Source organism: Lonchura striata, chromosome 4, assembly GCF_050655825.1.
Source record: "Lonchura striata isolate lonStrDom1 chromosome 4, ASM5065582v1, whole genome shotgun sequence".
Classification (NCBI taxonomy): Eukaryota; Metazoa; Chordata; class Aves; order Passeriformes; family Estrildidae; genus Lonchura; species Lonchura striata.
This window is the reverse complement of record NC_140706.1, coordinates 18,380,563-18,403,308: the sequence shown is the minus strand read 5'-3', so window position 1 is coordinate 18,403,308 and position 22,746 is coordinate 18,380,563. Positions and strand designations below refer to the sequence as shown.

Below are 22,746 nucleotides of genomic sequence, written 5' to 3'. Positions count from 1 at the left end.
TGCTCCATTACTGTGATTATATATCACCATAGAATGCAACAGTTTTCCAAAAACTCAGTGAAAGAGAACTCATGATAAAGGAGTCCAGATAAAACTTAAGAAACTTCCCTGTTTTCAATTCAGAACAATTCAAGGATACTCAGATATTTTGAAATTCAGCATGTCAAGGTGATGACAGTTCTATAGTACTCATATTGCTATCAACCTTTTCAAATATGTTTATTTCTGTGTGTTTTTTTAGAGATTTAAGGGGAAATAAATTTGAGTGTGACTGCAAAGCCAAGTGGTTGTTTTTGTGGTTAAAGATGACAAATTCCACTGTTTCTGATGTCCTGTGTATTGGTCCAGCAGAATATCAGGATAAGAAGTTAAATGATGTGACAAGTTTTGATTATGAATGCACCACTACAGGTATTCAGAATGTATATTTCTAAGCACACTACAAATGGTTAAATATCAGAAGTTTAGATTATACCCTTTTGCTTCTATGAGCATGACGTGGGGGGAGGAAAGGGTTACATACAAAGCACTTCCAAGTACTAGAACAAGTGCAAAATGAGAAAAATTACATTTAGAAGCCAAAGTATGTGCTGAGTTTTTACTTGGATTAAGTGATAATGGGAGAAGAGCTCTGCCTATTCATATTCCAAAAGACTTGATTATGACTCAATTTGTGGCTTAATTTTCATCACAGAATGCTTTCTATTATCTGGAATAAAGCCATATAGTTATGGCAGATGAGCTTCCCAAAATCTCTGTATTTCACAGGAAGCAATGAAAATAAGTTAAAAAATGTGGCAATAGCTGTTATCTTTATTTTATAAATAATGATTTATTAGCATCAAAGATGGTTGCAGTAGTGCCAGAAGTTCTTCATGGAACTCCATTAAGTTGAAAAGTCCAATAATATTCTGACTACTATTTTGCCTATGATCTTGATCTTTTATTTTTTAAGGTAATGTAAAGCATGCTGAAGGGAGTGAAGAGAAATTTGCATGTGGTTATGCTTATATTTTATGCCCAAACTGCTGCAGTTACCTATCTTTAAGTGTAGTCACATCATATAACTGAAAATATCAGCTGTGGGTATTGTTTTTCATCTTTTTTGAATAGGATGTCAGCGCTCTGCCTTTTTTCTAGACAGTATATCAAAGGTGTGCAAGTTCTCATCTGTCATCAAGTCAGTCATTATTATTAAAAGACAAGAGAAAAGGTGATTACTAGTAATGTAAAATGAAATTTCAGGAAAAGGTATGAAAGGTGCTTTGATGGCAATATGTGAAAGGAAAAGAGAATGAACTCAGAATTCAAAATTATGTCAGAAAAGCAGCAGAGGTAAAGTGCAATAACCTGCTGCATAAAAGGATGTCAAACACAGGAGAGCAATGAAGTTTAGAACAGCACCAAAGTTACATTCCTAAGTCTGCTGAATCACCAAGACACAGCAATGCAAAGTAAATGCAGGCTTTATTTCATTACAATCTGGTTTAAGCAATTGTGTAGCATGAACAGTGCACAAAGCTTTACCTGGTCCTCAAACCTATCCGACCTACCAGGCCTCTGTCACTTCTTTGTACCTAGACACTGTAAAGTTGCTCCAGGCAAAATTAACCCTTAACATGGTCCCTTTGTCTGCTGTAAGTGAAATTACACAAAGCATAAATTAATTTCAAATGCTGCAGAGTTTTTGGGAACTGAAGGTGTTCCATGAGGCAAGGATTTCCCAGCTGAATATTTGCTCAAATGCTCTCAGAGAAGCTCCCACAGCACAGCATGTAGCTGTCAGACTCTGTTCTGTATGACCTTGGTGATCTGTGGTGTCAGGCCCCTGCTGTTTTCTCCTTCTCTGCTATTGCCTCCCCCAGATCCAAAGGAAGTGTAAATATGCCCATATTCCTTCCTTGAGGATTGATTAGTTACAGGCTTAGAAATACATAATGTAGGTGTATTCTCCTTTCCCAGTCAGTGGTGGGAAGGGCTCTGCAAACCTCCTTCATTCATATTAGTCTTTAGTATAGTATTTCCCCCCTTTGCCAGCTGGGATCAGACTTTGTATCATTTCTGGTCTCCAGTGCTCTGTGTTGAGCATGACTGGATGCAGGATGTAGTAACAAAGCAGTTTGCTTGGTAAAATGTGTCTTGTTGGACCAGTCAGCTCATTGCATCGGCTGGACTGCTACAATGGTAACAGGAGACATGGAAAGAGGTGCTGCCAAATTTAAAATAAAAAGGCAAAGAACAAAATGGTTCTATTGCTTCTTCACAGAGAAAGTGATTGACAGTATTGGTGACCTGCATTTTAACTCTTTTTGTGATAGCATCTGTCTTTTCCATTTCTCAGTGCTTGTATCATTTCACTTCATTTCTTGTCTTCCTCAACAGTGTGTGAGGGGGCTGTCCTGTGGCTGTGAGCACCAGAGGGGAACATGTAACTCACTTTCAGGAGACTGGAAAACAGGCCTCGGGCTCCCACAGCCACTGGAAACAAGCTATGTGCATGCCTGGGATGTGCTTTGCCCAGATCTGCAGGCAGGGATCATCTCACTGAGCTTTGGAAGCTTGTTTTCTCCTTTCTTTACCTAGCTGAGATTGTCTTCTGGAGGTGGTCTTCTCTTTCCCTGCTGTCTGGAAGGGAGGTAGTTTGCATATTAATAGGTACTGCTCCATTCTTGCTCTGTGCTGGAGATGTTCTGTGGTGGGAGAAGGGAAAGGATGGTTAACACTCCCTGCTGGCACACCCAGGTCCCTGGTAGCCTCACCTGGAGCAGAAGTATCCACTGCAGGGAAGAAGGGATGTGAGGAGAGTGGGACTGAATCACAGGATACAGTTTTGGAGCAGCTGCCCAAACAGACCATCACTTACATTTCCTTAGTGTCCTCCAATGTTCCCTTTGCTCTCCTGCTCTCCTGTGCTGGCATCAGTGCTGGGATGAGCCCAAGCAAGGGCTGCCAGAAGGAAAATCATCCCATTAAAATTGTTGGGCCCCTCACCTGTGACACCATGATGCCAGTTCAACCACAGAGGAGAGGGAGCAGAGGTGGAATAAGTGACTGGAGGACAGAGGGACACGCCCACTCCCAGCCAGCAGAAAACAGCATGAAAACCACGTGTATTGAGACAGGGAGAGCAAAACTGTGTATTGGGTGGGAGGGAGAGAAGGACAGCTCATGCAGCCAGCAGCACAGGGGGAAAGTGTGGGAGTGTCCTCTGCCCTCTCCCATCCAGGGGATGCAGCTTAAAAAAGAAAGGTATTGTGAAAGGGCTCCTCCCCCAGTCCTGTATTTAATGTATTAGCCCTTTCCAGCATTACAGCAAGATATGTAGAACTAAATCAAGCCCCAAAGGCCTACATTTTTGCAAGCCTGATATGGCAGTAACTTTCACTGTGTAGCCCTCTTCTATAGTAGAGTCTGGTATTCCCAGCTGGTGCTAAACCCAACATTTATTGCTTTTTACTGATTACAAATAATTTCTCTACCCATTTTCACATACAGACTGGTTTGTTTCAATTCACAGATTACCCCAAAGTGTTTCACAACTGTTCAGATTTCAAGAGACATCTTTTCAGGATTAGTTTTCTGAGGTTTTTTTTTCCCTCAAGATTTAAAAAAAAATTTTTTATTTTGTGTGACTGTATCTGCTCTTGCTCTATCCTTTTATAACTGGTCAGTTGCTTTTACTTTTTGCATAGTTCAGTGTCAGCTTTCCCCAGCACTTTTACTTTCCCACTGAGAATGAAGATAAGTTTCTTGTTTGCCTACCAGCATTTATGAACCAAGCCCAAGCTCTATTTATAATAGTCCCTCAAAGAATGAAGACTGTCATTTCTTTCACAGCTGTGGAATCTGCTCTGTTTGTTTAATGGTAGTCATCTATCTTTATTCTCCACAAGTGTAACTCCTCAAGGGCAAGGCTTTCAAGCATGCAGAAACAGAGGGTTCTTCATTCAGAAGCAATTATTTCATAATGCACCAAAATAAAGGACTTGAGTGAGGACTTAATTACTATTTCACCAAAATCCCTGGATGCTCAGGCCCTTCCAACACAGGAGTGCATGGTGAAAGCATGTAGCAAATGGAGCTTAAAAAAGAGCAGTGCGTGGTTCTGCACAGAAATGCCATCACAGGAGAGATGCCTTTCCTTTTCTATGTATGCATATCCATACCTTACTTCAATGCAAATCTCCAACCACATTTTAGATCTGAGTGCTTTGTCAGCTCTGCTACACCATTTTTATTTTCTTGATAATAGAGATCTTGCACAGCTGTCTGGTCAAATGTCAGATTCAGACCCAAGTCTCCCCACTTTGCCCCAGACTGGCTCTGTAGTGACTGCTGACATACCCCAGGGTGAATTTTCAATTTAAGCCTACAAAGGCACTTAATTTTTGAGAAAAAAAAAGGTCTTTAATTCTGGAGTTACACTCCTAATCCTTACAGGTTGCTCCAATTTCTAAGTCTCATTGTCTAGTATAAGTTTCCCATTGGATAGTAATTTTCAGGTTGGTTGTATTTTATGCCTAAACTACATTATAATGCCCCATAAAACATTATGTTAACTGAGTTTTTGATTACACCATTTTGTCTATGGTCTAGGCAAAATGGGGTTATCCCCAGGCAAACTTCAGATATCATTTCACTTTCTGCCTGGTTTAGCATAACACAAATTGCTGGTGATTAAATTTGCATGACTTAAGAAGTTATTGGACTTCAGCTGGTAGTTGCTGTCTCTCAGCTTGAATGTGATTCTAGCAAGGCCATTTCACTTGACAGGAAAGCAACTTCCAGCCATGGGGAAAGAGACTTCTCTATTTCATTTATAGTAGCCAGCCTGGCTGGAAAATCTGAATTATTTCATTGTTTACATATTTGATCTTCTTGCAAATACATTTTCAGAGGACAGTTCATGATACCTAAAGCAAGAGACACTTTCCCTGTTGGTGCGTGCCTAGCATGAGTACTGATACTTCCATGATAGTGTTATACAAAATCCAGAGTATTTCACTCATTTTTCAGTGTACATCATTCTAATCATGACCACTTACTCTGTGTTTCCAGCAAAGATGCATCCTAACTGTCATAAATGTATGTTTCTAGATTTTGTTGTCCACCAGATTTTGCCCTACCAGTCTGTTTCAGTGGATACATTCAAGTCAAAGAATGATGTGTTTGTAGCTATTGCACAGCCCAGCATGGAGAACTGCATGGTGCTGGAGTGGGATCACATCGAAATGAATTTCAGGAGTTACGACAATATCACAGGTATATGAACACGGGGATTCCAGTCACCAATGAACTGGATAAGATTTGTAGATGGGATCAACTATTGGGTTTTGTCCTAAATCTCTGCTGAATTTGGCTGATTGGAGTAAGTGATGTTTGGACATGAGTGACTCCATGCACATTTAATCTTACCATGGCACACAAACTAGGCTTTTTTTGTCCAATCTTGTACATTTTTCTGAAGCCACAAATACTTGCCATCAGTGTCACACCATGGCCCACCTCAGCATTCACTGCCTCAGTCACACAGCAAGTTAAAGCAGAAGTTGAAGGAGCACTTGACCTTGGCAAAGTGCCTGCAAAACAAAATATAAAAAGAATCTATTGCATGTAGGAGGAAACAGGACTGCAGGATGCTTGTAGGGTGAGCTGACCAGGAAGACAGCTGAAAATTAGGCTGTAATTTTTACATAAAGAGATGTGCTGTAAAGCTTCAGCATTTACTTTCAATTTACAAATATGCTCAGTTAACATCTTGGCCGGATTACAGATCAAACAAAAAGCCTGTGTGGATGCCAGGTGATGTTCTAATGCTGATTTTCTAACAACCATTCTGTCCCTAACCAATATTTGTGGTGCTCAGTCACACCATGACAGCAGAGACAGTCTTCAAAACTGTTATCTGCTGCCTGATTTCCCAGATACTCCAAGCCAGAGGTTTTGAATACTCAGGAGCTAAATTATCAAAGGAGCATCTTTCCCTCCTGTCCTTGTTGGGTGTGATCGATTATATTTTACCTTATATATTGGGAGACATAGAGTAAGTATGCTGTCTCCTCCTCTGGTGTGGAATACTACAAAGGCAGCAAGCACTTACCTCCTTAAATCAGTTGTGTGTGTCTCTAACAAAATCTTACAAGAAGCTACCCCTCTGCCAGGAAATTTCAGAAATGAAAAATGTTGCTTTTTTAGGCTTCATTGTATTTTGGTAGATTAGGGTAAAATATATACCAGGGATGTAAACTGAGAAGTCAACAGCCCAGAGAGAGCTAGCTGAGCCCTAGAAAAACCCTGGAAATGAAAATGAGAGTTTGACTCATTTGCAAAGATAGCAAACACTAGAAACACACTTCTAGGTGTATTTCACCTTCCTCTGAATGATTTGATCCGGAGATATTTCTGCAAGGGAATGTGTCCTAGCTCCACACCCAGAGTTTGCTCCTGGAAGGTCTGAGCTTGAGCTCTGGACCTGAAATGTACATGAACCTGAGATTTTTGCCAGGGAACACAGGCACATAAAGAGCCTCCTGCAGAGCCTGAAGAGTGTTTTGTAGAGCTCTGGAGCCAGCTCCACAGAGATTTCACTACTTACCATATGCTTGGCATTTGGATATCTAAATTTAGCTCTTTTTACAACATGGGGTTATGGAGCTGAGCTAGCTGTCAAGGTTGCCTTTACAGTGAACATGAAGAGAAAAGCATTGCTGTCCTCTGTAGAAGGAGACAGGTGAAAGCTCTTCTAGAGTTTGTATTTTGACTAAGTTAGATCAGAAGGAGCCTGGATGATGAGCTCGAGCATTCATGCTTGTGCTGCAGATACTTTGCTGTACTTGAGGTGAAGGTACTCCCAGGTCTCCTACACTGCGAGGGTGGCAGATCATCCCAGGCCAGCTCTGAAAGCCACAGGTAGGGGACAAGCAGAGGAGCCAGGGTAAATCTCCTGTAGTGACTGACCAAGGATGAGATGGGGAACTTGTTCAGCTATAGTTCTACTTAAACCGTGTGCTTCACAGAGGAATTCCTCTGTGTATTCCTCTCTGCTTCCAACAACACCTATTGTAATAGTCTCGCCATTACTTTTTTCATGTGGTTATTGTTTAGTGTAGCTTGACATTCTCAAGACAGACCATAACCTGATCTGATCTACCTGGCAACTGCAATATTCCTAAATATTTCTAGTTTAACAAAATCTCAATACTACCTAACGCAAACTACAGAGTAAGATTTATTTTTTCATCCTGCTTTCAGGTGATATATGCACAAGATACATCAATATTTCTATGTACAGTAGCAAAAAGCTGACTCTAAACCTTCTGAAGCAAGAAAAATAAACTATATTTCATTCTTCCAGTTCAGATGGAAAGATAGACATTACAAGAATAAGAGAATTTCAAATATCTGATGAATGGCAAGATAAAAACTCTTGTCATTTTTCAATAATAAAATTTAGCTTAAAAATTGTTTCGGATACTAGGACCATGTGTTTGAACAAACAGAGAAATAAAAAGTATTTTGCATAAAAAGGAATCAGCATTTTATGGTGCATCATACTTGCATACATTGCAGGGCAGGACAAGTCATCTCTCCAGTTACTGGGAAGCAAAAAGCTTGAAAAGATGTTTTGATGGCATGTAGCAGAAGACAAAATTATGAGATGATGCAGGTTTAAAAAAAGGGGAGGGGTGATTTACTAATGTCTGTAATGTAAAGCATGGTTTGAGCTGTGCTAATATATGTGTTGTTTTGTTTTCTTTCTTTGGGCAATAGGTCAGTCTATAGTGGGATGTAAAGCCGTTCTTGTTGGTGACCAAGTCTTTGTGGTGGTGGCACAGCTCTTTGGTGGCTCACACATTTACAAGTTTGATGAAAGCTGGACAAAGTTTGTCAAATTCCAGGATATTGAAGTATCTCGCATTTCCAAGCCAAATGATATAGAGCTTTTTGAGATAGACAGTGAAATGTTTTTTGTCATAGCAGATAGCTCTAAAGCAGGTTTGTCAACAGTGTATAAGTGGAACAACAAAGGATTTTATTCATATCAGTCTCTTCACGAGTGGTTCAGGGACACTGATGCTGAGTTTCTCGATATAGACGGGAAATCATATTTAATCCTCTCTAGCCGTTCCCAGGTGCCCATTATACTCCAGTGGAACAAAGCCTCCAAAAAGTTTGTCCCACACAGTGAAATCCCCAACATGGAAGATGTCTTGGCTGTGAAGAGTTTCAGGATGCAAGATGACCTTTACATCACACTCACGAGATTCATTGGTGACTCCAGAGTTATGAAATGGAATAGCAAACAGTTTGTGGAGATACAGGCTCTTCCATCCCGAGGAGCCATGACACTGCAGCCTTTCTCCTTCAAGAACAATTATTACCTAGCCTTGGGAAGTGACTATACCTTCTCCCAGATTTACCAGTGGGATGGTGAAAAGAAGATATTCAGATTATTTAAAGAAATCTACGTGCAAGCACCACGGTCTTTCACAGCTGTATCAACAGATCGAAGAGATTTTTTCTTTGCCTCTAGTTTTAAAGGAAACACTCAGATATTTGAACATATCATCATTGACTTGAGTTTATGAAAAGCTGCTAGAGTGAAATCTGTGTAGAATGATATTTATACACAAACAAAACAAAAAGAGACCTTTCAAAAAACAGGGTGCACCTATGGAGGATGATGACATTTTCTGAACTTTTCAAACTTGCATATTAATCAGGGACTGCATTTACTTGGTTACTGCATGACATGTCCATTTTATCCTTTTTCAAAGACACTTCACAATCTGCAGTCATTCAAAGAGGAGTTCAGTGCATTAGAATTAATGTTGACATCTAAGAGAATGATCTAAATTCAATCCAGAAAACTCCCTTGAGTTGAACATGTCAAAAAGAAAATGAAGATTGAGCCATACAAAGCATAAAAATTATCTTGACTCCTAAAGTAACATTTTAGTAGTGTAAGTTTTAATATTAGAGCCAGTTCTTCATGGTTGCTGATGAATTGTAAAAGCAAATAGGAATATTCCAGAATACACTGAGTTCTCTCTTCAAAATCTTTCTTTCTGGTTCACAGTAAATCCAAGACATCTTTATAATTCACTCCAGACTGAAGGGAGAGTCAAAACCTATTGCCATTTTTCTACCCTTATTCACTTTTTTCAGCAATAAATTGTGCATAACAAGTAGCCCAGCCCACAGTAAATGGATAGCTAGGAAGCTGTGTCTCTTCAGGACTGTGAGGTCTTAACAAGTTAATACAGACAGAAATTACCAGAGGTCTGCATGATGCCATGAACAAATCAACTACAAGTCGCACACACCCTCTGTTTTAATAGGTATTCCAAAAATGCATTCCATTTTGCCCTAATTCATATTTTTCCTGATGATTTCTAGTAGATTCTGGATGTTTAACATGTTCTTATGTTGTGAACTCTCATTCCAGAAGACAGGGCTTAAGCTTTGCCTGAACATATATCAACATTGATGCACTTCATATTGTAGCTCCTCTGTACTCAGTGAGGTGATTTATTGTCTAGCATTTCCCCCCACAGCACAGCTCATTAGCAATAAATTCAGGTTTGGGACATCCAAGTTGTATTTGGAAATCCTCCTTCTGGCTAAAGTCTAACTGTGACTTCAGTATCACCAAGTCATCTGAAACCAAGCTGTTGCAGCTGTTTCAGACCAGAGCTAATCCTGCCTCCAAGAAGGATTTCCACTGGGTGAGTCCAGGCTGTTGCCAGGTTGCCAATCCATTGAAAATTAAAGAGGAGTATGTGGACACACTGTGCTTCATTGGTGTTTTGGGTTGTTACAGACCAAGCCATTCAGTGATCCTGATGACTCAGGGCAATCCTAGCACACCGAGCCTCTCTCAAGACAACAGCAAGGGACTGTTTTCCAGGAAAGGGTCTTTGGCCCCCTTACCCAACAAAATTGTGCATCAGAGCTCTTGTTTGTTCACTTACACAAGGTATTTCTTTAAGTTTCCATAACACTTAGTTTACTAGGTTGTTTTATCATGTCTTGCTGTGGCACTGCTGCCTTGGATAATAGGGAGGTTTTGCATAAAGCAGGAGGAGCAAAGGAAACTGTACTTTATTCCATCATACTTAGGCATATCTCACCATCCTTTTGCAGAGTGAGTTTGACATTTTTCCCCTTGACATGTGAAACATGGCCTATGATCACAGAGATGTTCTCATAGGCTTCCCAATATCCAGGGTGTGAAGTCTGCTGCAGAAGAGGATTATGTATAAGAACTCCCATGAGGAGTCATAACCTACAGTGACCTGGCATGTCACAGGCTTCCCCAGCTTTTGCCTCTCTGCTATGAAATGAAGTTATTACTGGCCTGTCAGAGAAATAACTCACTCTGATTTTCAATTATGTGTTAGGGTTTTTTTTTTGTTCAGCCTGGTTTTGTTTTTAACTACACTGGCAACCTGGCCCATCCCACCCTCTGAGTGCTGCCCTCCAAATCCCAATGCAGTGTCAGTCCTAGTGTTCCATCATGACCAGCAGATGCAAACCAACACTCTGCAATAGGGTTTAGCAATGCCTCTCCTAGGATTAAGCTAACAAATCTGACAAAACAATGATATTCTTGTCTGCCAGTGAATGCAACTTCTTACTCTGTTACCAGTTTAGTTTTTAAAGTGAGTATGGCTGAGTATTTTTATTTAGCCTGTGTTGTGGGAAAGCATTTTGTATTGCTTTTCTGTCAAGCATGCAAGTTTCACTAGAGTTAGATATCCTGATGAGGGTGGCATTTCTCAGTGCACCAGCACTTTCTTTTAGGGCTCAACTGTGAGTTCTAGTCACTCAGGAAGGGGCATCAGTCAGAGTGAAAAGCTAGTTTAGAGAAATAGGATCCTTGAAGGGAAGCAAGAGGATGCTGGAAAAAGGCTTGTGTATTGAAAAATACTTGAAACAGCACAGGAGATTGTGCTATTTCAAGAGCCAAGGGGATGTTGAGACGTGGCTATCAAGTTGGATTAAATTAAAACAGTATCTGCAGAGACAGGCTTAATAAAGAGGATAAAGTGATCCACAGAAGTCTAGCTCATTCACATGGGACCAGAAGAAGAGAGTGAGGGAAATTAATTCTGCAGGCAGGCTGCCGCTTCTGTTGAGTAGCTGTGTTGGCTGGTCAGAAAACCCAGCTCAGCATCCCTCCCAGCCTCAGGAAGAGCCTGGAGCCAGACACTGGCCTGCCTGTTCTGCTGAGTTCATGAAAAGGAGGTCAAAGCAGCTAAGAGAGAGGACAAAAAGCACCAGTTGAATTAAGAAAATGTTATGGTACTTTCCACAGGATTAAAAAAAGCAAGACCTCAAAAAGAGCCTTGTTCTGCTCTTCCTGCTCCCAAGAAAAAGCTGCAGGATACAGGCATAAAAACAGACATTGCTAATAATTGAAAATCCCTTCTGCCTTTCCAAATGCAACCATGGGTTTGTCTTCATTGCCTATATTCTGTACTAGAAATTGTTTTGAATAATAAATAAAATATGCATATCCATAATTCATTGAAATGTTACACCATTGGGACAGTGAAAAAGGATAACAGAACATGCCACTGATAATTTTTAATGTATTATAAAATACATAAATCTATGTAAAGATCACTAGTTTATATAAGCATTGATTTAATATGCACTAGCTACAGCAGGAGCATTTTAAAGTTGTATATACATTGAGCTTTTTTTAGTAAAGAGGAGCTGATGCAATCTATGCTACTGACATGTGTATGTACTCTTTCAATATATGAATAAAATGTAGTCAATGTGACTAATAGTGGTGTGTGACATGTTGAAATATCCACTGTCAGAGGAATGGTCAGGGTATGCAAATGGGTCCCTTATGATCAGGTTTGGCTTTTGACAAGGTGGAGAAAGCCATGCTCAGATTAGTTAAATTTTTCTTCTGTGCTTGAGATAGTTCGGATTTCCAAGGTTTTGCTGTTCCCTGATTTTCCCCTTCACTCTTTCCTTACACCCCATCTAGTGTTAGCAAGTAAGTAACGCAGCTATTGCTGCGAGTTTCGTTCATGAGCTGTTCTTACCACAAAGTAAAGAGATATTGATTTTAAAAATAATTTTAAAAAAATACTTAGGAGATTTAAGTGGATTTCTTACATGCTGAGTAAATAGGAACCAAGCCCTAAAATTACTTCCAAGACTTTCAGATCTTTGCACTGAGCAAAACAAAATCTTAAGATTTGTTAAATTTTACTGAATCATTGACATTTACTCTGAAATAAAAAAAAAAAGTAAATACATCAGCCATGAATACACCTTATTTAAAGAAATCCTGCAGTGTTGTCTGTTGATCTTGCTAGTCACTAAGACGGGGTAATTCTTTTGTTTCCTCTTAGTTCTTCAGAAATAGCACAACTCTGTGTAACTAATTATAGGCTTGTGTAATCAAAGACATGTCTGACATACCATAATGGGATGCAATTGCTGGGATCATTGCTTTCCTTTTGGGTATTCCACCTTTTTATGAGTCAGCAGCCCTTGTGGTGTGGTTCACTGAAATCCATCATAGCTCAAACATCAGTTGCAAATCAGCACTGTTTCCCTATCTACTTTCCCCTGCTTTCTTTGCCCTTGCTAGGTGAACGTATTTTTTCCACCTATTACCATATTGGTCAAATATTCCTTGGAAAGTATCTATTACTCCTTGAAAGTCATGGCACGATACCAAGAGAAAAGCATTCCTAAAGAACAATGCAGGATGGTCACTCCTCTGCAAATTTCTAGGGGAAGACAGAGCAGGATGTTTTTGAAAGGTCAAGCTAAAGGCAGATGTGCAAGAACAGCTGTAAGAGTCCCATTCATCCCCTCGGTCCCGCTCTCTCTTGGCCCACAGAGATGAGCTGCTACCACTACTCTTGGCAACACTGCTCACAGCCAGGAATTACTGAGATTTCTTTTTCACTCCCTGTCTCAGTAGCAATGGAGCTGAGCTGTTAACACTGGTTGGGTTTCTTTTTTTACTTCCTAGCAAGCCAGGCACTTGACAAATCTTGCATTCCCCATATAGTCAGCCTCCTTTATGAGAAACTGCAGGCTTGATTATCTAATGGACTTTAAAACTGACCTTCAGAATTGACAAAACCAGCTGGCCACATGATGATAGATCACCCACAAAATAAGAGACTGATACTGTGAAAGCAGTTCAAATAGCAACCACAAAAACCTAATCTATCCCACAGTACATTACCCCATAAGCCATTGCTATTCTTGCCCCAGAATTGTGTGATGAGGAGTCCAACATGCCCATCATTAGCAGGGACATCTTCAACTACATCAAATTGCTCAAAGCCCTGTCCAACCTGACCTTGAATGTTTCCAAGACTGGGGCATCCATCACTGGGGCAGCAGCTCTCTGACCACAGAGAGCAAGCACAGAATTTCCCAGGCATTTTCCTGGGGAAGGCTGTGCGAAGATCAGAGAAAAGAATGAGAATTCTTATCTCCACTTGCTGCATCAGTTGTTGTGTACATGTGGAATGTGTTATAGAGATTTGTTTACCAAAGTGTGATTTCTTAATTGGATACTGGATGGTGTCCAATTGGATTGATTGACCAATTAGTGCAAAGCTGTATGAGACTGGCTGCAAGGGTGACTGAGTTTCTTAATAAGTAGAGTATAATATAGTATAGGATGATATAATAAAGCAATTGATCACCCTTCTGCAATCATGGGGTCAATGCTAATTATTACTCAGCTGGGGGCCTGTGGCAACACATCACATCTCTGGGCAACCTGTTCCAGTGTTACACCACCCTTATCTTTAAAAATTTTTTCTACCTACTCTGAATTTATGGTTTTAGTTTAAGACCATTACCCCTTGCCCTGTTGCTACAGGCCCTACCAAAAACTTCCCCATCACTTTTATAGGCTTCCTTTAAGTACTGAAAGGACACAATGAGCCTTCCCCAGAACCTTCTCCAGGCTGAGCAACACCAATTCTCTCATTGTCTCCATAGGAGACATGCTCCAGCCCTCTGACCATTTTTGTAGCCCTCCTTTGGATTTGCTCCCATAGGTCAATGTCCTTCCCGTGCTGGGAACCACACAGCTGTAGGGTCTCACTGGAGCAGAGTGGAGGTGGAGAATCACCTCGCTCAGCCTGCTGGCCACATTACTTTGGTGCAGCCCAGGATGTAGTTTGCTTTCTAGGCTTCAAGCACACACTATTGGCTTGCGTCCAGCTTTTCAACCTCCAATGACCCCAAGTCGTTCTCTGTTGGGCTGGTCTCAATCCCTTTATCCCTCAGCCTGTATTGATTCTGGGGGTTGCCTTGACCCAGGTACAGCACCTTGCACTTGGTGGTGAACATCATGGGATTTTCTTTAGCCTGCATCTTGAGCTCATCCAGGTCCCTCTGCATAGCATCCTGTCCTTCGGTTGTGTCAACAGCACCACTCAGCTTGGTGTTGTTGGCAAATTTGCAGAGGGTGCATTCAATTGCTTTGCCTATGTCATTAATGAAGATATTAAACTGTACTTGTCCCAATATAGACTCCTGAGGGACACCACTTTTCACTGATCTCCATCCAGACATTGACCCATTGTCCACAATCCTCTGGATGTGATCACACAACCAATTCCTCATCCACCAAACAGTCTACTCATGAAATCCATTTCCTTCCAATTTAGAGAGAAGGATGTAGTGGGGAACTATATCAAAGTCTTTACAGAAGTCCAGATAGAGGGCATCTGTAGTTCTTCCTTTGTCCATTGACACAGTCACTCCATCAGAGAAGGCCACTAGGTTGGTCTTGGAAAGATTGGATGAGAAATTTCTATAGGCATCTCCTTATTCCAGTTTTGCCATGTCAGTGAAGTAGACTAGGTAGAATTTGGTGGAAAACAAGGAAAGCAGGTGCCAGAAGTTTAATATAAGTAATATTGAAGTATAGATTAGAAAACTAGACATTGTGAGGCTGTAGACAAATGTTTAGTTACCTTGAGGGAAACAAATCATATTTTCTAAGCATAGAGATAAATCAATGTGAGATATGGGAATTTGAGAGAATAAAAGATGTCGTCTTTCTAAATAAAGGAAAGGATAGGAGTGATAGCATATGAAGTGTGAGTTTGCTTAATTGCCATGTAGAGAGAGTTATAAATGCCTTTCCAAGGTCACTCAGAGAATGCAATCCACATCATTTTCCTTTCAAGAGTCACCCTAGTTTATGCTTAATTAAACTATGCAAGCTCTGCACACTCTAGAAAATGCCCTTTTTATTACATTGTAGGCAATTTGCATTTCTGAAGGGCATTTGGGAACCGTGACATCACCAGAATGAAGGGCTTCTAGTAGCATTCCTCCCATTTTTATTCATTTGTAATTGTTGACTTCTATTCCAAAGTTCATTTCTATTTCCTGCTTGGACATTATCACTGGATTGTACAAGAATACTCATTTTCCAACTTCAGTGGCTGTTTCAGTTCTTCTGACTCAGCAGCCCCTTGGGGCTGACTCATCCTCCAGTTGCAGGTGGGCCCTGACAGTTAATTCTTCATTTTAGTGCCATGAATGAAAGGCCAAGGGGTCAAGAAAGTACTTACCCCCCAAAGCTGGCAGGGTCAATGTGGATGGAGCCTGGGCTGGCACATGGACAGAGAGAGCTGCATGTGGAATAATCTCTCTCTTCTGTTTCTTTCTTTTTGGTCTTGCAATATGGAAAAAACTTTTTCCAGAGTTCTATGGAAAACAATGAGGGCAGGATGGTGTATTTTCACTTGGGATTCTTCTGAAAGCAAACTTGAAATAGGCAGAGGAAACAGAAGTTAAATCAGCAACCCTGGTTAATGGTATCTGCCTACTATTTGTTTGCAAACTCTGAAGCCCGGAGGTCTCCTTGGATCCCCATATTCTCCTGGTTCCTGCTGACAGCATTTTCTGACTCTTCTTTGTGCCATTAGCATCTGGGGAGAAAACTGCAGGCCTTTCATTTTAGAGGAAGGCTTATAACAATTATCTGTGCCTCTGTCACCTCAGGATCTGATTATGGTACTTGGGTTGCACCTTGCAAGTGTTACAATTAAGACTTAATGAAGTGAGTAACTACAGAATTCTGCAGTTACTCCCACAGTTACTGCAGCTACCTCTATCAAAAGAATATCTACCACCAGTTTTTATGATTTGTAATATTTGAAGGATATTGCTGGCTGAAGATGGGCACAGGTAGAATTAAAAAAGCCCCCAAAAACAACAACATTCACTGCTTTTTGAGCTGGAAAATGATAAAGAAATCCTGGCTGACAACTATGTGGAGCAGGCTGTGCTCACACCTGTGCTGAATTCCAGGCCCACCCCATATGATAGAGCAGGTACAGAGGTGCAGGCAGCTGAGCCAGCCCACTCCAGCACTGCAGGAGACACATAGCTCTCACACGGCTTGTTTCAATGTGCATTAAGGATGTACCTGACCTAAGCCAAGAGAATAAGGTGAAATACAGAACAAACTGACACTATAATACCTTTCTGCCACCCTTGGCTTAAAACAGAATGCACATATGTGCAGGCACACTTGCCAATCCTGTGGTGCCTTGCTAGTAACGAGCAGTGATTGGTCCCTTTGCTTTTCTCAGACACAGCTGAAGTGAGATTTGAGGGTAAAATGAAAGGTAATAGAGTTTATCTTCATTCAATTTTCTTTCTTTGCCTGTATCTTCATAATTGCTGTGAGATTATCATGTCTGAATCATCAGATTTGAAGAACCATATGCCATTTCTCCTTAAATGACAGCTGAGACATCTTTATTGTTGTAGGGTGTCTGATAGCAACACCTGCAGGTCAGCTGAGGATAATTTGTCTTTTGATATTTTTGATATACTATCAATAGGGGCCAGCTGGAGCCAGTCACGACCTTTTGGTGTGGTGGGCAGAGGAGAACAAAGAGTTTCTTGTGCCTTGGCACCAGTTACTTGCTGATGTGCTAACAGCTGTAGGAGTAGGAGGAGTAAGAATTACCTTTTGAATTTGGGAGTTCATGAAGATGCTGAAACCTCAAGGTTGCCAAATGGATCTGCACGTCTTTGTCATCTGGCCATGGGCACTGAGCCTTTTCAGGGAGATCCAGTTCAGTGAGCACTGAGAGGGAAGGATCCATTTGCAATATGTGAACTGTAGAGAGAGCTGTGCTAATCAAAAAGAGCTCTCCGCAGTAAGAAATGCTGCACATTTACTGCAGTCATCAGTAGAGGCACACTAGATTCCTTAGGAAAAAATGCAAGAATGTTCACATTTTCAGCTGCTATTCAATTCCTTATGGATGCTGTCTTAAATGTTTGTTGTACTGAGATGCTTCTCCAGGTTTTAGTTAGTGAGCTGAATATTAATTTTGTCTTCTACCTTTATTGTCCATGTTGGTCAGACCTGTGATTGGAAGGATCATCAGAAACAAGGCATTGTATAGATTAAATCAATTCCATGTAATTTGCAGCACCAAAGTGTTCCTAAGTATAGACCTAGCTTAGTGACCTTAGTGAATGTCAGCAGTCAGTTAAGTCACCACTCAGCACTGACACTGGAGCTATTTAGGAAGTAATGAGTTGGCACAGCACACTAACTTCTGCAATAACTAGGAGCTTGCTAAAGTCTGATGCATGCCCCACATAGTGTATAATTTAGTGAAGAGGGTGAGTCACTTCTGCTCCCAAGTGCAGCCCAAGGCATGAAGTTTGTCTTCACTAAAAACATCTCAGGCTCATCTATGGGTACCCTGCTGTACTTCACCTTCACTTGTCCACACTGACAGCTAGCTCAGGATTTACCCTTTAAGCTGAAGAACACCAACTTTCTGTAGTTATCCGTGAACACTGACACTGAGGTAAACACTGCAGAAATTATCTAGAGTCATAACAACTGTGACAGAATGGTCTTTCACAAGCTGTTTTATCTTAGGTAACTCTTGAGTTGTTGACAGTTGTTGACATTCCCATGGATGGCTAAGGAAAATTCTTATCAGGCCCTCTATTATTTATAATAGCTTGGGTGATAGGAAAGCTCAACCCTCCCCAGTCCCAAGGGAAGGCAGGGTCTGGATCCCAGTCCTGGTGTGTGAGAATCCCGGGTTTGGTCAGGGGTCTCATGTGGTGGTAAAGTCTCTCCTCCAACCCGTGCTTCCAAAGAAAAACTCTGCAGCCTCTTGTTGTTTGGTCTCAAGGCAGTTTATTGTGAGTTATCTAAAAGATTGTCTGCGCAGGCTGCAGCTGTTTGGTCAGCGGCCTGGGCAGAGGCACACACACACCCTGACATCCTCTCTGTCTGCTGTCTTCTTCTTCTCTTTCCCCACTCAGCGCTGCTGCTATCTTTTATATGATATATTATGTGTTACATGTTTACAGTTTTTACCCAATACCTACTACCTATATTACAAAGTGCTTTTCTACTCTAAACAATCTGTGAGTGCCAACATCACCAAGAACATGGAGGCAAGGAAGAAGAAGGAGGAAGAACTTCTGATCCCCATGCACAAAGTAGAACCCCCCCGTACAAGTGTTAAAACCCCCCTGCACAATACTAAAAAATTTTCCCCTCTACTTTGTAACTACTTCTACTATACTATCTAACCCTTTGTGACTGTTTGTTCCACCTCCAAAGTTGGTAACTCATTCCATGGCCCAAATTCAAAATCACAGCTGTTTGCAGCTGCCTGCCAGGGTCTAAAATGCTTCTGGCCAGGGCCTGGAACCTCTAAAAATGTCTGAGAGACATTCTGAGTTCTAACACTGGTGCTCCCCACAGCCCACACTTGGAAATGAGAATAGATAAGCAACCCTCTTTCTTTCTTGGAAGCAATGTGTTATTTGACACAGGTAGCATCTGAGGGTGCCCAGGTCTTCAGGGAAAAGACAGAATGTTATAAGCAGTGGATTTAAATTCTTCCAAGCAACAGAAAATTGGAATTGGAGCTCCTTGGAGAGCAGCTCCTCCCATCTGCGGAGGGCACCAGCATGTGGCAACTGCTCCTCTAGCTTATTATGTACAAAGCAAATTTCTGTCAGAAACACCTAATTTACATGAACATTCAGCAAGATTAACTGGGAGGAGGATTGTTCCAGTTAGTGCAAACCCCGAGGAATGGGATTTCGGCTTTCTCTTCCTTTACTTAGTAAAAACTAGCAATTGTTGTCCCTGAGAAACCAAGGCACAGCGCAGTGACAAACCATTTTGTGTGGGAAAGCAGATGTCCAGATGATCACAGTGCCTTTCTACATTCCCTGCTTTTTGCAGCATGATCTTGAGTAGGTACTGAAATTGCCACCTCAGTATGCCAGGCAACCCTCCACTTACAGGCATGACCTCCAACAGGAATCAATCCTGCATAATTCCATATTTTTGTTTGTGCTCTCAAATCAAAATACAGCTTCAGTCTGAGGTAGCTTCTGAGCAAGACAGACTACTTCATTCACCGAGTTTGTTCTCTAGTGTCAACAAATCAAATCTGAATTTGCTCAGTTTAAATATATTTTCAGAAAAATTCACCATTGGATACATCCTATTACACAAGTGTCTGAAAATCAAAGGAAAAACTATTAGGAAAGGATTCTATCTTCTGGTTTTTACTGTTCCTTCTCTCTCTGAAATCTTTCACGTTCAGATGTTGATGGTTTGTCAAGCACACAAAAAACAGCTCAGCTTCTTCAGATGCAAGGAAATAGAATATCTGGAGAAATTGCAAAGAGTAGAAGCAAATGAAAGGTCTTTTTCAATAGTGTGCACGGTTACAGAAAACAAAGATATTCATGAACCCTCTAAAACTGAATGGAAAGCAGTGAGATTGTATTTACTCTAACAAGAGAGCTTTCTTTTGTCTCTTTGTATTTAACCCCAAATTATTAACGTTGTCTCCCATGGCAGCAAATTCAATCATTTGGAAACATATTTCCCTTTTACAAGTAATATCAATCACAATAAAACATATGACATTTGTTGTCAAGACCTATATGGGTGTTATAGCTGGAAATTGAAGGTAAAAAAGAGATGGTTTATTTTACCATGAGTTCAGCACACCAAACTACTTAACCTCTTGTCTCTAGTCTTTCACTCTTCAGGTCAGCACACATTTGAAATGTGGCCAAGACTGCATACTTCTTTTGCATGGACTAGAGGCTGCCCAGTAGTGACCTCTGTGCCCAGTTAAAGTCTGGATTAAAAAATGACTGCATGTTGCTAGGGATTTCTGCCTTATCCTGCAGAGAAAGACCATGCAGGTATTGATTACTAACAGGTTGTTAAATATCTTTCAAGAAATAGCATGAAAGAGCAACTTCAACTGGTGCACACTGTGGTGGGTTTTCTTCCAGGCCAATGGTTAGGTAGGTGAGACAAACACCACAAGCAACATGCTTGATCCATGTGACTGCAGCATTGCTGGGGACCAAGAGGAAGGGAGACCAGGGAAATTTGCCCACTTGACAGGGGTTCATGGCTGAGGCAAAGTATTGTACCAATACAGCACTTCTGGACTGTTAGATCCTCAGGTCTCCAGGCTGCACATGATTTTTTTGGACTGGGCATCACTGCACTGCGCACTGATGCAGGTGTACCACTGTGCTTCAGTGACTGGAAATTGGGTGTCTTTGGCAGAAAATTCAGAAGTAAAGAAGAGGTCCTCCTTTTTGCTTTCTGACTCTTTGAAATGAAAATATTATTTCAAAGATCTTTCCTTCCCTATTTCTCAATTCCTCTGTTGACACCTGAGATTTATGATAAGCAAGATAGGGTCACAAGCAGCTCAGGTAGTGGAGGGAGCCTTGTTCTGCAGACAGAGGTGGTTTCTGACCAGGCAGACCACACATTATGCTAAGCCATCTCTGCTCCTCTCTTGGTGCAGCCAGGTCTAGAGATAGGGTGGAGTAACTATGCAGATGTGTACCACTACTGAGATGGTGCTGGCTGGGGAGTACAGCACAGCTGGACTTCAGTGAGGTCTCAGATGTTTAACTTCCAAATAAATTGCATAATTATGGTAGGTCAAGAATTGACTTGGGGCTTTTCAGGTGGGAAACAGATCTGCAAATACCAAAGGGGACTACTTCTGCAAATTGTGAGGAGGGAAGGGAAAGTGGCCAAAGAGATATTGTCTACATGGATGGGAAGGACTCTAAACCACCTGTCAAAGAGGGAGAATGGATGTTTTACTCTTTATTTGTTCATGCTTTCCTGCTGTGTTCTGAGCTTCTGAGTGCGTTCCCTTCATCAAGCAAGATACTCCTCTTCGTAAACAGCTTCAGGGAATACAGTCAGATGTTTTGGACAAATGGGTGCATTCAGTCTTCTGGGGTTTCAGGATGCAGGTTTAGCCCATTCTGTTACTCCTTTGATTGCTCTAAGTACCCTGAACCATAACAATCTGACAGCATGGCAATGTAGTCAAATATTCCCAAAACAGTAGTGGAATACACAGAATATGTTGTGAAAACCTTTGCAGAGTTCAGGCACTACATATTTCCACCTAAGACTTGCATCTTACCTCCTGGTGTGGTTGAGAATAATGAAAATTTAAGATAATGTTTTCCAGCAGTTTCTCTTCTAGTACTGCTGTGCAGTTGTGAGAGGGATTTTCACTCTGAACACTGCATAATATATGCCCCCAGAACTGCAAGAAAAATATGCTTAAGAAAACAAACAAAAATAAAACCAGTAAACATTGGACTTTCTCCCCTGTGATTTTCCTCACTATTGGTCTAGTTTATGCTTCCAAAGACCACCCATTTATTTCTTCCTAGCTGTTAAAGTTTCTTTTCTCTCTTATTCCCTCTTCCTACAGCTCTTTCACCCTACAACTGGTGTAGACACCTAAGATGAAATAAAGAAAAAAAAAATGGAAAAAGATGAAAGACCTCTACCAGGAACCTCTTGCAAAGGGAAATTTTAGGTATCTCTGTGGTATGAGGGTAAGAAGATGTTTAGAGAAGTCTTACTGTATTTGTCTTTATTGTCTGTCAGACAGAACTAAAGTGTTAGACTGAAATAATTCCTGGGACTACATCCCTCAAGCTTTTATGGGGTGGTAGCATTCAAATGGGGCTGTTTTCCCAGTCTCTGCCAGCCCTCTTTGAATGGGAATGTCTCATCCCATTCCCAACAGCAGGCTGAGCCATGTGAGCATTTTTTCAGCAAAGTAACCCACACAGGCACTTCTTGCCCCCTCTGTGTTGATTTGATTAATAAGCTGGACTGCACAACATCATCTTCTCAGAGCAAGCTGATGTCACTGGGAGGGTGCAATGGCTGCTTTCCAAACCCTGCAGCAGAGAGCACTAGGGCATAAGAGCTGACTTACAGAATTGTCCTCATACATAGTGACAAAGGAAGCAGGGACATCAGTCACAAAGAGACCAGGGCTTTGACAGTGACAGTTGATGATCTACAGCAGCTGCATTTAGTTTGCAGTCAGTTCATGCCGGCTGGGGAGCAGAACTTCAGATATTTATGTGCCTTTTTGGGATTTTTCTCTTTTATCATATTCACGGAATTATGCACATTGTTCCAGTTGCTGTGTATATTCCAGCCTGAAAAATTGTTCTCTTTCAAATCCCTGGTGGCCTGCTAAAGCCCCAAAACAAGCTGCAAGGATTAATTCCTCCCCAGATAAGATTTCCCTAAACCCTAACAGATAATTTGTTTGAAGTTTAATTTTAGTCTGTTATTACACACACGGGCCTTATCTGCATTCAGAGTTGTTAGCAAAATTAAACAAGCTTCTGCAA

General features: G+C 41.1%; 1 protein-coding gene and 1 long non-coding RNA gene across 3 annotated transcripts in view; one reads left to right on the top strand and one right to left on the bottom strand.

Annotated features, from left to right (window-relative positions):
- LGI2 (leucine rich repeat LGI family member 2) overlaps nt 1–11,794 on the top strand; it is a 19,822-nt gene extending 8,028 nt beyond the window's left edge. Inside the window, exons 6-8 of the mRNA XM_021554313.4 lie at nt 242–411; nt 5,098–5,262; nt 7,771–11,794. Of these exons, the coding sequence (XP_021409988.4) occupies nt 242–411; nt 5,098–5,262; nt 7,771–8,588 (1,153 nt within the window). The 3' untranslated portion in view covers nt 8,589–11,794. The remainder of the gene's footprint in view (nt 1–241; nt 412–5,097; nt 5,263–7,770) is intronic.
- LOC116183533 (uncharacterized) overlaps nt 1–22,746 on the bottom strand; it is a 46,246-nt gene that overhangs the window by 7,408 nt on the left and 16,092 nt on the right. For both annotated transcript variants that reach the window (XR_014954753.1, XR_014954754.1), the window contains one exon: nt 1–22,746. This exon is cut by the window's left edge and continues 7,408 nt beyond it; it is cut by the window's right edge. This is a non-coding gene — a long non-coding RNA (uncharacterized LOC116183533).